This window comes from Sceloporus occidentalis, unplaced genomic scaffold (genome assembly GCF_023333645.1).
Source record: "Sceloporus occidentalis isolate IW3139 unplaced genomic scaffold, rSceOcc1.0.p SCAF_1, whole genome shotgun sequence".
Taxonomy (NCBI): domain Eukaryota; kingdom Metazoa; phylum Chordata; class Lepidosauria; order Squamata; family Phrynosomatidae; genus Sceloporus; species Sceloporus occidentalis.
This window is the reverse complement of record NW_028316981.1, coordinates 58,852,135-58,868,996: the sequence shown is the minus strand read 5'-3', so window position 1 is coordinate 58,868,996 and position 16,862 is coordinate 58,852,135. Positions and strand designations below refer to the sequence as shown.

Sequence of the window (16,862 nt, the reverse complement as noted above, 5' to 3'; positions counted from 1 at the left end):
TTGTAAAATATGCAAGAATGAAGGAAATATAGTTCCTCATTGTCAGAGTGAGAAAAAACTAGATTATGTGAATTTAAATATTCAGCTTTGAGCTGCACTTCATGAAACTTCCCAAGAACACAAAAACCATATAAAATGAAACTTTTGCTAGCATTTTAAAATGTGAAGTAATTTAAAACACTACTAAATGTAGATCATAAAATGCATATTTGAGTCTTTGGGAAATAGTGAATCAATGAATTTGTAAAGTTACTGATATTGTCATCCCTCTCCAAAATGTAAGCATTCAACCACTTTCTTTCAGAAAGGATGGTTTATAGCAGGAAATATCGAAAAACCATTTTGAAATACTCTATGGCGGGTTACAAACCGCCACTTACAACGCACTCTGTGCGTGCTAGGGTTTGGAAGGGGCGTGTTAGGGTTAGGAAGAGTTGCCCTTTCCTAACTGGGCCTGGCTCCAACACGCGCGGAGCATGTCGTAAATGGCGGCGCCCATCCACATGGGCGCCGCCATTTTGACGTCTTGGACACATAGCGTCTAGACATGTCGCGGCAGAAGTGATGCCGCGAGGGCGCACTTCGCCCCTCGCGGCGCCACTTCCGTGTTTTGAAAAGGAGCGCCATTTTGGCACTTCTTTTTCGCTGCGCCAGGAAGCCTCGCAGTGTGGCCGCTAGGGCTTCCCTCTGCAGCGAATGGCGGCGGCGGGAGAACGGCCGCTTGAGGGCGGTCTGTAACCCGCCTATAAGTTTAAACAAGAGTCTCTTCACCAATCCCACAAGAGTACACAGTAGCAGAACCTCTAAGCAGATAAGAATACTCTCATATGAAGTTCTGTTGTTAAAATGTATTAGAGTAGCTAGAAGATTTTCATAACCAAGAAACTCACAATGGAAGCACTCATATCTTGGAAATGAGACGTAAAAAAGAAGCTTCAAGGTAACAGAAACCATGGGAGGTACCAATTGTGAATTATAAAGCAGTAACAAAAGTGCATGGATCATTTCAGCAACATCTTCACTAAAGCCATATAGTACAACAGAGTATCCCTCCCTCATTAATTTTTCCAAAGAACATATTTTCTTTATGAACAACCTTGTGGAAACTCTAGAAAAAAAGTTCTTTCTCAGATTTTTAAAGGTTCTGCAAACATTCTTTGTCTTCTTTTTCTATAAGTTAAAATAAAGGATGTTAAACTTTATTTTTCAATCTTTCTGCCCACCGCCTAACTCTACCGTTTCCTGCCCTGCAGCACCTTTGAAGTATCTGGCCATTTGCCTGTTACTGTGCTACACCTTGGAAGAAAGGTCTCAGGCTCTGGAGATGAGCTGATCATCAAGTGGCAGTCTGAACCTTTTGGATACAGAGATGCCATGACCATTGATGCTGTGCATCAGTTACAGGAAGGGAGATGGACAACTTGCTAATGAACCTGCCTCCTCACTGCCTACTCTTTGAGTCCCTATGTTGGGAGAAAGGCGGGATATAAGAAAGTAATAATACTCTCCATCAAGCACAAAATAGCCACAGGAGACATAGTTGTTCCTGATGAAACTTTATGATATGTATTTCTTATCCAGAATATGCTAAGTTTTGAGGGTATGGGAACCCTGTCCCATATTCAGCCTGGCAACCTTGCCCTTGCAGAACTATGTTGTTTCTCTTTAAGGCTCCTGGTGCACAATATCAAATGAAATTGTCACATTTGGCAGTCACTGGAGAGGCTTCCTGAAGGAAGTAGAAGAAAACCTTAGTGTGAGAAGTGGGGTGGGAGACTCATTTTGTGCATATTTTCAAATGCTGTTATGGATGCAGTGGGCTCAGATAAATTTCTCTCTTACTGAATAACATCTGAGAGTTTAGAAAGGGGGGGGGGGACTCTGCTTTGGCCTTTCCGGATGAGAATGCCTCCCCCTTGTTCTTCCTGTCAAAGGATCAAACAGTTATAAGAACTCATGGCAATCTGGGAATATTGTACCAGTTTATGAGCTTCTGTATTTTTGTTATTCCCCTTTTCCATTTGTTTTCTTTTTAATCTGGAAGGCAACTTGAAAAATCTGAGGAAAATGTGAAAGTATGGATCCTGGCACTGTTATCAGGGGTCAGCTTTGGCAGGACAGCTGCTAATAATTTTGGATATTTGCATTAGGAGAGCAAATTATTTTTCCCATCCATTATCATTCAAACATAATTGTATAACAAGACTCTTACAAGTACAATGCATACTTAGAGAAATCCCCTCCATATGTTCAGTATAGCTTGGTCTCCAGTAAGACTGCAGAGGCTAGATTGTAGGCAGCCTTTATTATTCCTAGGAGGATTCAAGTACAATGGCTGTCTTAATATTTGTTTTATGCGCATGTGATCATTTAGTACATTTCTGATTGATAATGCCTATGGAGGCTGAGCTCTATAGCAGTCTTGGTATCCAGTTTGGCCAGAACATTATAGAAAGATGTCAGTTCCCCATCCCTCACCTAGACATATGAGGGACTTAAGCCTCCCCTGACCCCATTCCAGTGATAATACTGATGGAGAGAGGCAAAGGAAAGAAGGAGAAATTGCCAATGAAAAAAGAATTTGGCATCTTGACCATCTTCTATAAAATGTTATATTTATTCCACTGTTGCTGCTACTGTTGCTGGTACCTTGTTTGCCTTCTTTACAATACCTAGACAATCACAAGCAGAGAAATCAGTGATTTTAGTACTACTGTAGTTACTAATCCACAGGACAGGTACTAGACATATGAACACAGGGGGTAATCATATGATCCATGGGTTTAATATGACCCTGGGCCATTAAGTCTATTTTATTTATTACCTCGCTCAAAAAAAAAGGGGGGGGGAATCCCAAAGCCTCCATGAGTTGCAATTCTCCTCTAAAGCAAGGTAGAGGCCACCACAACTTTAGCAAGAGCTTTCATTACAAGGGGAAGGAGAGGGCTTCCAGTCACTTCCATTTTCTGCTTGGGGCTGGGGGTGCTGGAATAGTCTGCAGTGGGTCCAGGAGGAGTGGGGAAAAGGACTCTGTCCCCTCTGGAGCTACATGTACCTAATTTAAGCTAACAAAAATAAAGAGAAGTCCTTTATCTTGATCAATGTCTGATACTTTTTCAGTCTGCCAAAATCAGGCTTCATGTGTAATCTTAAGATAAGCATTTCAATTAATGTCTTGTGGACCTTGAGCAGTTTATAATCTCAAGGGTGGGACAGAACACTTCTGTTAATACAGACAAACAATAACCTCAAAATAGTATTTTATTATTCATTTAGGGGCAAAACAGATGACCCTGAAGGGGTGGCTTGAAGCTGCCCCTTCCAAAGACAGATCAGGCCCACGACAACCACACGCCACAGCCCCAACCCACCTTCAACCTGGCCAAAAATTGACAACCAAAGAGCCTCTTCATTTCAACCAGCAAAATCCAGCTTTTCCCACCCCTCCACAGCCGGAAGCTGGCTTTAAGGCATGCTGCCAGCATGCAGCATATAAACGCCATGCCACCAGAGCACCTTGAAGCCGCCCACTTGTAAATGGCCAGGGGAGCTTCAGGACATGTGGTGTATAAACGCCATGCTCTGAAACTGCCCAGATGGCAGCACAAAAGGGCCATCTGTTTTGACCCTTAGTCATCATTTAATAACCCTTTCAAACTAAACATACATTAAGTTTCATAATTATTTCCATTTTCTTTTGAATATAAATGTTCACATTAAGAGATCTTTTTACTCATATCAATGTGTTCAAATCAATTGTATCTCATATATGATAGTGTTTTTAATCACATTCCAGTTTCTGTCACCCAAACACCACTTTGCACTTCCAGCTATGTCCTGTGAACATTGTTCTCTACTTCAGCATTGTAAGAAATACTGCTGTATTATTAACTTTCCCCTCTTTTCTTTCTTCAAAACTGGTATGAAATCCCATCTTTCCAGAAGACACTGATTGCTAGTGACCTTACCAAATCTGTTCCTGGCTTGCTAAGAAATGTAAATAGAAGTGTAGACAGATACTTCTTTCTTTGGTGCAACACACAAGCATGAACTGCTTTTGTTTCATTGTTTTGCTCTTACAGTTTTATATGTTTTGCCATTGTTTCAAGGTCAATGTAAAATGCATTTGAGAGAAAACAATCTATGAGTAATGTACCTTTCCAGCTCAGCAATTTTCTTATCTTTGTCGTTTTTTTCATTTTCTACTTCCTTGAGGATTTCTAGAAGCCTGTCGACTTCAGCTTGAGCCTTGCCACATTCTTCTCTATAGTAGACCGCCTCTTTATCAAGCTGCTTCATCCTGTCTGCAAATTCAGGGTTCATTCGTGCTTCTTCTTCAGCTTCATGAGCCTATTAAATTTTAAGAAAACAAACCACCAACATTTCAGATAACTTGTAAACATTGTTCTACAGACTCAATCCCAGACTCAATATGATGAAAGGATTTATGGGTATCCTGTTAGTTGGCCAATCTTTTCATGATTTGCATAACTGGGCAATGGGGGGAAATGCCTTCTCAAGAACTATGGGATGGAAAACCATAATCTCCTGCTTTAGAAAATAGCTTTTGAGGTTTTGAAGAGTACAATTCTTACTATTATTCAGAAAATAATTAAGAACTTAATGTCAGTTAGCATTTCATAGGGTTTACTTTAATAGTTTAAGGCAAACTATTCTAGGGAAGATAAAGATATATTCAACATACAGTTTTACCCCAAATCCTTTTTTATTTTTATTTTTTTCATACTGCAAATACTTAACCTGAAACATAAGAAGAAACAAGCCCTTTGGTGAAACAGCACAAATAAATATACCTGGCAAACACATGCATGGGTGGGTGGTCAGTTCACAAACAAGAAAGAATGTGATGAATACAACAGAAAAAACAAGAGTGCAAAGTCCAGTCCTGCTCCCATTAAAACTAATGGTGAGACTCCATTAATGTCAATAAGAGCAGGAATGGGCCAAAGTGTTTAAAACGTTAGACTGAAATAATCACACACAGATGTAAACAAGAATGCACTGCAATGCTTAGCCTACCCCTTGTTTCCCATTATTCCTAATTGGCATCTTCAAAGAGCAGGCAGGGAGAAAACAAGTAGTTTAACGGCAGTGCACATTAAACACACATAATTCAGAGAACACTTCTTCAATATACACAAATGCATTTTAAAAGATTGCGGACACTCTGAAGAGTTGCATGTCTTTCTGTGATATTTAACAATACAGAACAGATGCTGGCATTATTTCTTTTTATACACACATACATATTTATTATTTTAAGGAATGTAATGTAAGCAAGTAATGAAACATCTGTAGGTTAAAAATGAAACAAAAATGGGATTAAAAAGTAACACTCATGTCTACTTCTAGAAAGTGGACAATCTTTGCAATGGTTTGATCGCTTTTGTTTTTCTACAAGTCTTGAACTGAAGTAAAACATTTTTAATGATGAAGAAATGTGTGAAAAATCAGGTGACTGAAAAACTGACAGCTGACTGGGTTGTTTTTTTCTGCATGTAACATATCATTTAAGCATGAGGATGATCAAGAAAAGGAGTTTGTTTGAATGGACTTTTTTATTCCCAGAGAAAGATCTATGGCTACTTGACATGTAATAAATTTCCTACATGGATTTATAAAAAAAATACATGCAGATCACAAGTGTATCATATCATTCACAGCGAAACACACCAGTGTGGGATTTGTCACACCTGATAATGTGTGACAGTGTAAGCGATTTGCTGGGTCTCTTTTTCTGATGTGGAAATGTTAGACATATAGGAAATTTGCCATGTTTGAAGCAGCCCTTGATTTAAACATGTGAGAGGATAATTTTCTACCCATGTAAAATGCATTATATACTACAGATGATAGATAGATAGATAGATAGATAGATAGATAGATAGATAGATAGATAGATAGATTGATTTGTTCAGGGTTCCCACTGTGCAGTCTCCATTAATTTCAATGGTATCTTACACAGGGTTCTATCTAGCACCTGATGGATTGTTCCCATAATGTACAAATAAATTCTATTTAAACAAATTAGTACCTTTAAGATATTGGTTAAAGGGTATGTAAATGGAGCCCTTGATCTTTACATGAAGGTTAGAATCCATAGACTCCCAAGCACCTCAGAAAGTTCATTGCAGCTTGCCCAATTTACTCCTGAATGAGAAGCTATACAGAAGAGGATTCCTTGATTCAGCTATAAATTTTGAAGTCTTCATGGATGGTGATGAGAAGATGGTTTTTGGACTTATAGTAGGTTGAGGTGCTCCTGATGCCACCCACACTCTGCAGTCTAAAAGCCATTGATGTATAGAGCCTGGCTTATATTATTATCTGCTATGGGACAGCAAATGACTTTTCTCCACTCCCACAGCCAGCAACAGAAAAGCCAACCATCTCAGACAATTTACCAGCACACAAATCTAATGCGCTAAAAGAATAATGCAACAATATCATTTGCTGAGATGATCCTGCATTCACCTTGTTCCTTCAGGGCCTGAATTCCTCATATTATTTTTGGTAAAACAGTTTTGATCATGCATCCCTAAGGCCTCCCTAAGGCCATATTTACAGACAGTCCCTTGCAAAAGTATTCATGTCTGCAATGCATGTATTGTTGTATTATGACCTGGAATTCATATGGATTGAACTACCACAACTACAACTTGATATATAGAAGTGATCAACACCACAAATCAGCAAAATATTTTTATTGTGGTGCAGAAGTGGAAAAAACACCTGGCATTGGTTGGCTCCCTAAGTATTCATACCTATTTGCTGCGACATGCCTAAGAAGTTCTGTGTAAGTTACTGACTCTAAAAGGCACAGAAATAGTTGAATGGAGTCCACTTGTGTGCAATTCTAGTGCTATATGATCTCAGATTAAATATATCTTTTTCTGGAAGGCCCCAGACTTTTTAATCTAATTTTAATCTAACACCAAGCAGCTATTGGAATAAAGTTTTGCACAACCATCGATCTAGGGATAGAAAGAAAATTTCCCATTATTCTTCTCCTAAAAAATTGGCTCTCTGACACTCAGAAAACCTAGTTGAGAACAATAACACAGTGGTGAGAATTTTGCAGTTTTTCACTCAGTGTGAAATTTTGCAGATCCTAATGGGTTTAAAATTATTTTGAATAGAAATTCTGTTATTATGTGCAAACACCAGTTTTGATCCACAAGACAGATATTCTGGGCTTTGTGGGCTCCAGCCATGCCTCAGCTCCTGGACTTAAGGAGGAGTCTTGTCTCCCCCCCCCCTTTTTTTTTTTCTCCATATAATTTATATTGTTTTTTAGGATTGGGATGGGGGGGTTGAGAATGGAGATTATTTTCTTTTTACTTGTATTGCTCTATTAATTGTTATGTATTTTGCTTTGTTAATTCTATTGTTGCTATAATTGCTATGTATTTTTTGTTGCTAGAATTGCTATGTATTTGTGTTATTTACTGCTATTGTTAATTGCTATTTTATTTTATTGTTATTCTTTAATGCATTGCCATGTTACATTTGTTTTTTAATTCATGTTTATTGTTATTGCCTTGTATTATCCCCTCTGTTGTAAGCCACCCGGATTCTCAGTGATTGGGCGGCATATAAATAAATCCTATTATTATTATTATTATTATTATTTGTGGAATCATGGCAAGAAGAAATCCATATCAAAATCAATTTGACATTTACAAAAAGGCATGTGAGAAGCACACTTGAAAAATGGTTTTCTAGATGAGTAAAACCAAAACTGTATTTTAGCCTTGTCGAAATGCTATGTGTGGTGCAATGCCTACACTACTCTTTGTTCTAATAACACTATCCAAATGGTTAAGCATAGTCGTGGCAGTAATGTGCTGTGAGGCTGATTTTCTTTTTGGGGGGATTGGGAATTGGTTAGGATTGAAACAAGATAATGGAACTGAATATAGAACAATTCTAGAGGAAAACTTGTTTCAGTCTGCAAGGACCTTGAGAAAGGTAGAATTTTTCACTTCACAATCTGCCTAGTTTAACAGAAAGAAGAAAATTGTCACTTACAAAAATGAATAAGTGAACACAGTGCATCCCTACCCAATAGAGACTTAACCAAGAAAACTAACAGCTGTAACCACTGCAAAATTTTGTGCCACAACAAAAAATCTGAACCTTCACACAGCTTGTGATAACATTAAATGGTAACAACAAATCTATTTCAATTCCAGGTCATAACACCACAAAATATGGAAAGAAGAAAGGCAGGGGTGAATGCATCGCAAGGCCAAGTTGTAGAGGTTGCACATCAAGTTTTCCTTAAAGAATCCTGAAAATTGATATTTGGTGTATAAGCTGAGAAAGAATTGGTTCAAGAAAGCTGAAACACTGTGGCCCATTCAACAGTTGAGATGTTGCAGAGTAGGACTAAATAATGATCCCAATTACCAGACTTATATTTTTTAAGAAGGAAATATATGAATGTGAAAGGATGATGAAGTACTACATGGTGTTCAAAATGACCTCTAAGTTGATTTTCTAAAATTGAATTAAAATATGTTGAACAAACAAACTCAGAGCATGTAAATAAACAGTTTAAAAAACTAGTTACTTGTAATAGCATATAATAGTTACTTGTAACTTGGGGGAGCCCCTCCAATCATTGTGTAACTTTTCAGTACCTTTACTGTTATGCATATATGGCCCTATGTAATGACAAAAGAGGAATATCACATGGTTCAAGTGAAGGTTTGTGTTCTCATCTCTTTCTCTGCTATGAGTTTTGAGATGACATTATTTTGTACTCCAAGTAGCATTTATATATCTTTTAAAAGTAAGTAAAAGTACACATCCTTCTTACTTTTGAGAAATGGGAAAGAGTTCCTTTTTTCACATTGCAACTATAATGGCAACTAATGGGGGGAGGGGGAGGGGAGACTGTGAAGAATAAATTACCCTCCTTTAGACTGCTATTTTATTTTAGGTTTCCCATAGGAGTTTTCATGAACTAAATCTATTCCACTGAACGCATTTTTGAGGGGTTCTTTAGCCCAAAATAGCTATTGTGCATATAGACATAAAGTCCGCCTGCCCCAACACTGGGTTTGCCATCTACGAATGGTCCAGGCCCATGGTCCCACCTACTTCCAATAATTTCCATCCACAATCTTCTTCATTTTTTCAGAGCCACTTCAGCCTTGCAGTGCTTCAAGACCCAAGAGATACCAAAGGCCTGCTAAATTTCAATTGCTTTTGCCACCTCTAGTGGGTTAAAGCAGGAGAACAGCATTATCAATTCTGAATCACAACTCACAGCATATTATATCTCATGTGACTTGATTATTAACAAATATTTATGGAACGGTGAGTGTAGCCTGGACTTATTTTCGAAAAACAAGGTCCTACAAATTTTATATAAACCAAGTGTGCATAAAGAATGACCCCTTCAGCCGCATGCAGCCTGTTAGGATGTTTTTGTAGCTATTCACCTCTCCATTTTCCCCAGACTGTACTTTTATTGCTCAGAAAAGAAAAATGAATTGCCTATAACTCTTGGAAGCGTCAGGAGAAGCAACACACCTTTTAAGTAAGTTCTAGCCTTTCCCCGCCACTGTTTTAACATTTATTCAACCATGTTTTTCAAAATGAGAATTGGATGTCCAGCTATCTCTGGGTTCTTGGCAGTTAATGTAGCCCTGGAGGATCCTGGGGCAAACAACTGAAACTGTACCTTTTGAATAAACCTGTTTCAGTTGCCTCTTCCTGCTACAGAGCACGGGATTTGCATCATCTAGTAAATCCAGGCCTTGCAATCACAGATGATGAACTGTCACAAGTAATACTATTTTCTAATAACTCAAAGGAGAATTTCATACGCCACTATTGCATGAAGACATGGATTGCTTGTTGCATTTAAAATCTGGAATCAGAGATTTACAAATTCATACTGAAAAATACCTTCATGGGACAATACTTTAAACAGATTACACTAATTATACAGTAAATCCCAGTATCAGAAGCTTACTAGTGAATATTTCTGAATAACGTTTGGTTCACGCACATGCAATAATGATCTTTGAATTTTTTCAGAATCTTAGAAAAAGCTATGGATTGCCTGCATTGCACACTGCAGAAATAATTCAGGTTGACACCACTTTAACTTCCTTGGATTGGTGCTATGGAATACTGGGAATTGTAGTTTGTTGTGGCACCAGAGCTCTCTGACAGAAAAAGCTAAATGTCTCACAAAACTATAGTTCCCAGAATTCCACAGCATTGAACCATGATAGTTAAAGTAATGTGAACCTGGATTATTTTTGCAGCGTGGATGCAGCTTATCTCAACAAAGGATTTCATAAGCAGAAGTACAAAAACAAACTGGCTGGTTATCATTACAGAACCAGCCTTATAAGTGGTGTACCTAGTATATCTGACATCTGGTGTGGATCTTGGCACACATGCCTCCTTTCTTCAGCAGCCTTTTCAGGTGTGGTGGAGCTGCTGGCTGGGCACCAAAATTCACTTTTCCAAAAACAAGCAGTGCTGCCAGACTCAGAAGGCACGCTTTCCCACCAGCGAACTGGGTGACACCCCCCTCTGAGGAATAACACATTGCGGTCTGCACCCTTCACCCCCTCATCATGCCCCTGCATATAGACATACTACATACATCAGTATTACACTGTTTTGCTGAATATAAAGAAACAGAAAAATGTGATTATTTGTAAGCATGCTACAAGCACCCTTCTTAAAGATTTTGCCACTAGTACATATATACATATGAGCAATACACCTCGACTGAAATGAGCCAAAGTATCAAAAGTATCAATCACTATAACGGTTAATAAATTAAAATGCGACAGTAGAAAGGTGCATGCAAGAAAAATACTTTCCTTAGATCCTTCAAATTTTATTGATCAACAATATGAAATTGAGATTATTTTAAAATTCAGATTAAATTATCAGTCAATTCTTCTTCCTTGGTATTTTTAAAATGTTTAATTTAGAAGCAGTATGCTGCTAATTTTATTATTGCTTAATGTCTACAAAGCAGTTTGGAACCCTATTAAAAAGATAGCACTGTGTGCAGAAAAATGTAGAACAAAAATGTTTTTGGAAAGAATGGTCTTGGGGCAAATTTAAGAATACTAAAGAATACTATGCAAGTTCCAAATGCTACAGTCTCTTTTAAGGACTGTGTTGTCCCATATGAGCCACCCCAAAATATGGGATCCTCATTGGAAACCCTGTACTACCAATCCAGAAAGCTAGGTTGGTGAACATGCAAGACAGGGCTTTCTCTGTAGTGGCACCATGGGTCATGGAACTCCCTCCCAATGAAGTCTGGCTGGGAGTGTTTTGATTGTTTATGCTATCAAAACCTTTTTTAAAAAATTGTTTTAATCTATTTTTTAAATCTGCTGTACATCACTTTGGGAGCTCTAGTGGCTGAGTGGTGACTTAAGAATAGGCTATAATTATAATACAATAAATATGAAAATTAGAAGATATTACTGTACAACATTCTCATAGTCCTGACTAAGAAAAAAATATCAGATTCCTTTTCCAACATTTTCTTTTCACCACAGGAACTATAATGCCATATTTCCAATTTTGACTTCATACCTGGATGAATTTAAGCAGCAGTTTGAAATTATCATTAGGAAATGTTGCTATAAAAGCATGAGTGTTTTTTGTTTGTTTTTTGTTTTTTCCTCCTTGAAATCAAATCTGTCCTACACTGGCTTCAATCTATATCCATACTAATCCATACCTAGATTTAAATCAGTATAGTAGTTTTGGCTTAAATTGACTGAAACCCATTTACAAAGGCATAATTGGGGTTTTGGACAATGACTTTCAGCAGAAAAAAATGGTCTAGGGCCCATTCTCAAAAGAGATGAAAGATTTAGCCTTAGATTTATGCACATGCACATAGGGTGCACATAGAATCACTACATTCTGTATGTAACTGACTCTGGCCACCTTCCACCACATAAAATGATTGTTGAAGTGGAATTTATGCATCCTATCCCCTGGTTCTTTGTGTAAAGGTGGGTGTGCAAGCCTGAGGGTTGTTCCTATGATTCTACATATGTATATACTCTGCACTGCTGGGAGGATGTTTATTAGAACTTTCTCTTACCTTTGGTACAGGAGTTACAAATAACAGAAGATTATTTTTAAGAAAGATTCTTTGTATGAAATAAGAGTATGAAAAATCTTTCACGTGGATTAAATTGGTGTCCAAAAACTGCTGTATAGTTCATTTCAAACCATGCATGGTTGCACACACACTCAAGATGACAATGAAGTGTTGAATGGGGAATGAAGCTGAGGAGAATCAAAACCCATCTACTATCCACCCAAAATTATCTTGCTCTAAATGCATTTGTTGAGTCAAAACACAAGATACATTTTTTTAATAATTAAAAAGATTTGGTGGATAGCAAATGAAATCCACTTACCCACTCAGTAGGTACACCAAAGGAGGAATATCTTTTGGTTTTGTGTAAGAATATGAGACACCCTGAATACCAAATATAACTGCAGAATTACCAAAAGCTAATTCAGAATGCAATTATTCTGAATGAATAAATGTGTGATATGTTTTTATGAGACCTATTCTTTCCTCATAGCACTGGAATTGGTGAAATTCAAATAACAGGACTATAGCCTTATTAAAGACACAAATCTTGCTTAGAGAAATGCCACACCTTCAAAATGAAATTACAAAATATTAATACTATATAATTAAAAAACATAGGTCATTACAACACAATTTTATCATCATTTCTATATTTAAGAGGTACAAGAATGTTCATGATTCATATAAATCTGTCACTAAAAATGTTTCATTTCTATAATATCTAGAGAAATTATTCTTGCTACTTCTCAAACAGCTTACAATGTCTGTAAAATAATCAAAGTGGATTAGTTTATACGAGGGATCCTTTCTTGCGTTAGGCAACTGCTGAAGCAGTCTCTTGCCTAGGCCCTAATAAAATGAGTTGAGATGCATCCACATTGAAGAACTGAACTAGTTTGACATGATTTTAACTGCCATGGCCCTATCCTACAGAATCCTACGTGAAGAATTTATACTTTGGTGAGGCATCAAAGCTCTTTGACAGATCAAGCTGAACTACAAATCCCAGTGTCAAACTGCTTTAATTCTGCAGTGTGGATGCACCATTAGTCTTTACGCTGGCACAAAACTGTTTTTTACATTGTTGAATATGTGGAACTGAAACTAAAATATTTAAAATGAAAACAGCAATATTATACTTTCCTACGTTAAAAGGCAGATTGAATTATGAATTTTTATTATTTTACCTTCAGGCAGAAATCTCATGTACATGCACAAGGGACAAAATCCTGCTAATATCATGTGGACTGCACTGTAACAGACTAAACACTGAACCTTATGGCCCAAATCCAATTGTCAGTTCCAACTAAAGTGGATCCATTAAATCAATAGACTTTCATAAGTGCTGATTCACAAGTTCCCATTGATTCAGTGTCTATTCTAGTTAGCAATAACAATTGAATTTAGGGCCTTATCTTTGTTATTTTTAAGTAAAAACTTACAGTTAAATGATTACCAAAAAAACCCCTTACGATAACCATTTTTTAAAAGTAGACAATACATACTTAATATGGGTTAGAGATATTCTGAAAAGACATTCTAAAGCATAGTTTTAATTTGAAGGATCCAGCAAAGTACCCTATGAGCATAGCTTTAAAATAACAACAAAGCCTGATATCTGCATGCTTTTTTAGAGTTAAGTAGTTGAGGACTTGAAGGCACTTCAAATTTGAATGCAAATCTCATTTATCCAATTTCTGATAAGCAGCGTTTCCCTATTTATTTATTTTTAAAGAAAGGGCCTTAAAATCCACAAAATCATGTCTTGTAACATAATACAAATGAGATCATAATAGTTTTGCAAAGCTCCACAGTGGAAGTGTACAACGATGGTAGTGGGAAATGGATCCTCATGCTTTCATATGTTACAGCGGAGACTTTCTGAAATGACTTACTGGATTGTACATCTGATTGAACAATTGTTCAGCTTGCTACATTGCAAAGTTGGGAAGGAATGAAGCACAGACAAGAAAAGAAGGAAAGAGCCAGGAAAAGAGTATTAGGTCAGCAAATCCAGCACATTTGCACAGAAGAACTTGGAATTCTAAAAAGGAGTAGAAATTTAAGTTTCTAAACATTCTTTTGTGAAAGTGAGAGGCACTGGGGAAAAATAAATGTTGACTTTGGCTCCTAAAAAAGAATAGCTGGAGTAAGGAATCTAGGTTTGTGTTACTTTGCCTTTCTAAAATGAAATAACCCATGGAATACAGAAAGCTGTCCACTTTTGATGATACATTAAGTGTTGGTCTCTAACAATGAATCACTAGACATGCTCTTAGCCAAGGCTGCAATTTATCACCAAAGCTTCAAAGATGGTAATAATAAAAGATTAATTAAACTTTATCATTAAATTTATAGCCTTCCTTTCATATTAATACAAAATTGCATTTCAGTTTTATTATGCTGAAAAGTATAGTTCGGCAAAGTATAGTTTGGCAAACTGGTGAGGAAATCTAAGGAGTGGCAAACAAACAAAAGTCATAGCAAAGGGGAATATAAAGGAGAATAAAGCAAACGATCCTGCAAATTGTAAATCCCTTAAACTACACCAGTCACCCTGACATTCTACCACTCCGTAAAACTCAACAAGGACATACTGCTGAGTTGAATAGGTTGCCCTATGATTGAAAAACCATAAGTGCCCGTCAAGGGAATTTGCTGACACCACTCCAGAAGTAACAGATTATGGTTTGTAACAGGACTAACAGATTATGCCTTGTAAAGAAGTAAATTGACTTCCTGATACTACATCTAAAGCAGTGATGGAAAACAATCAACACTTTCAAGATTATTGGAATAACAGTGCAAAAATATTTTCTCTACTATATTCTCATATACTTTAAATTATTTGTGTTTTATGGCCAAGATCCAAGAGTCTTATGTAGGTGCCTACCTGGATTTCAAAAAGAAATCCAGATTTCTTTTTAAGATGCAGTTGTTGGTGGTGTTTTACTGCCTCTGCCTGCAGAGGGCCCTTTTAGAGCTACTGCTCATAGTTTCAGATTAGCTCTTCAGATTCCAAAGGGAAGGGAGGCCCCAGCACTTCCAATGAAGCTCTTCCCAGGCCCACACTGGGGCTCACCATTACTAATCCAGTCCAATATTTAGCTGCACAGTTTTATTACATCAAACAATGAGAAATTAACTTATTGTGTATTGCCCTCCTCTCTTATAATGAAGCAGAAATATAGTAGCATAACTTCAATGCTGCTAGCATTAGAACTTTCTTCAAAATCTGCACAAATCTGGATTTTGGTAAGATTTACTATTTTACCCATTTATTCAGTAGCTCAACAATATATAAACAAAATAAACAATAGAAAACAAATGAAAGTGGTAAGAAAAAAACTTATTTACAACTATAGGTACAGCGCATCTTTCCTTGATTAGAAGGAAGAAAATATCGTAAGTACTGTATTTTCAGTCACCATTTCAAACTATCTTCAAATATTTTCACTGTGTTTGTTCAATGATACGTTACATGCAACTTACAAAAGCAATCTTTTTTTAAAAAAAACGATATTTTAAAATGTGTTTTATTTGGAATTCCTTTCCCAACTTTTAACAAATATTGCAATCCTGCCATTCACATAGTCCTGTCATTTCATTCCTATCACTCAGACAATTCAATTTGATGATCCATCTCTATAACTGAAAGCAAAAGTTTTGAAAACAATGTATATAGGAGTGAAGATATTTTACACCTATCTCACTTTCATTATCAGCCAAATAAACTAACCATGATAATAATAAAAAGATTAAAAGCTTAATTCTAAAGCCTGCAGATCTGACATATGGCCATTTTGCAAATAATATTTTGAGTTTTTGCAGCAATTAAAGAATGTTACCAAATGAAACTAAAAATATTACTTGGAGTCTGTTATTAGTAGCAACTCAATCCCTCCCCCTTCCTGATAAAGAGTAGTAGCATTTGATTTGCTCACAAATCAGGAAATAAATGCTGCATTTATTATATAAGTAAACAATTTTTGCTATTATTATGTGCCTTCAAGTAATTTCTGACTTACAGTGACCCTAAGGTGAACCTATCGCAAGGTTTTCTTGGCAAGATTTGTTCAGAGGGGGTTTGCCACTGCCTTCCTGTGAAGCAGAGAGAGTGTGACATATCCAAGGTCATGTGACATGTCTAAACGTTGTTGTTGTAAATGGGTTGCCATGGCTGAGTGGTGATTCAAACCCTTGTCTCCAGGATCCTAGTCCAACAAACCACTACACCATGCTAGGTCTCCAATGTTTTACCACTTTCCTTTGTTGTCGTTTTTAATTCACATGCTTCTTTAATGCATTAAAAAGAGATCTAGGATTTTAATTCCACTTATTTTTCTATGAAATTATCCGTTTATATATCTAATTATTAAACATTGCCCTTGAATTTAAAGTTATTTTTAGTAGTTGTGATTATGATGCTGTGAGATAGGCCCGTTCCGCACGGGCGTAAACTATGTCCCCAGGACGTACTAGGGTTAGGAAAGGGCATGCTTTACACACGCCCCTAACCCTAATATGTCCTGAGGACGTACAAAATGGCGGCATCAGTTCTACACGGGCACTGGCATCTTGACGTAGCGGCCGCTTAGCGTCTGCATGTTGTGCGGCACTAATGATGCCGCGAGTGTGCCATTGGTGCCTTGCAGCCATTGCAGCCATTAGCGCGCTGCAACAAGAAGCACCATTTTGGCGCTTCTTTTTTGCGGTGCCGGGGAGCCTT

At 37.2% G+C, this 16,862-nt stretch overlaps 1 protein-coding gene across 18 annotated transcripts in view; it reads right to left on the bottom strand.

The window, feature by feature from the left end:
- Nucleotides 1–16,862, bottom strand: part of ERC2 (ELKS/RAB6-interacting/CAST family member 2) — a 741,540-nt gene that overhangs the window by 415,624 nt on the left and 309,054 nt on the right. For 13 of the 18 annotated variants that reach the window (XM_089522416.1, XM_089522425.1, XM_089522433.1 and 10 more), the window contains 2 exons: nucleotides 14,029–14,064; nucleotides 4,157–4,350 (listed from right to left, as the gene is read on the bottom strand). In XM_089522416.1, coding sequence (XP_089378542.1) covers nucleotides 4,157–4,350; nucleotides 14,029–14,064 — 230 coding nt within the window. Of the gene's footprint in view, nucleotides 1–4,156; nucleotides 4,351–5,040; nucleotides 5,071–14,028; nucleotides 14,065–16,862 lie in introns of all 18 variants that reach the window. The other 5 variants (XM_089522462.1, XM_089522516.1, XM_089522490.1 and 2 more) reach the window with 2 other exon arrangements.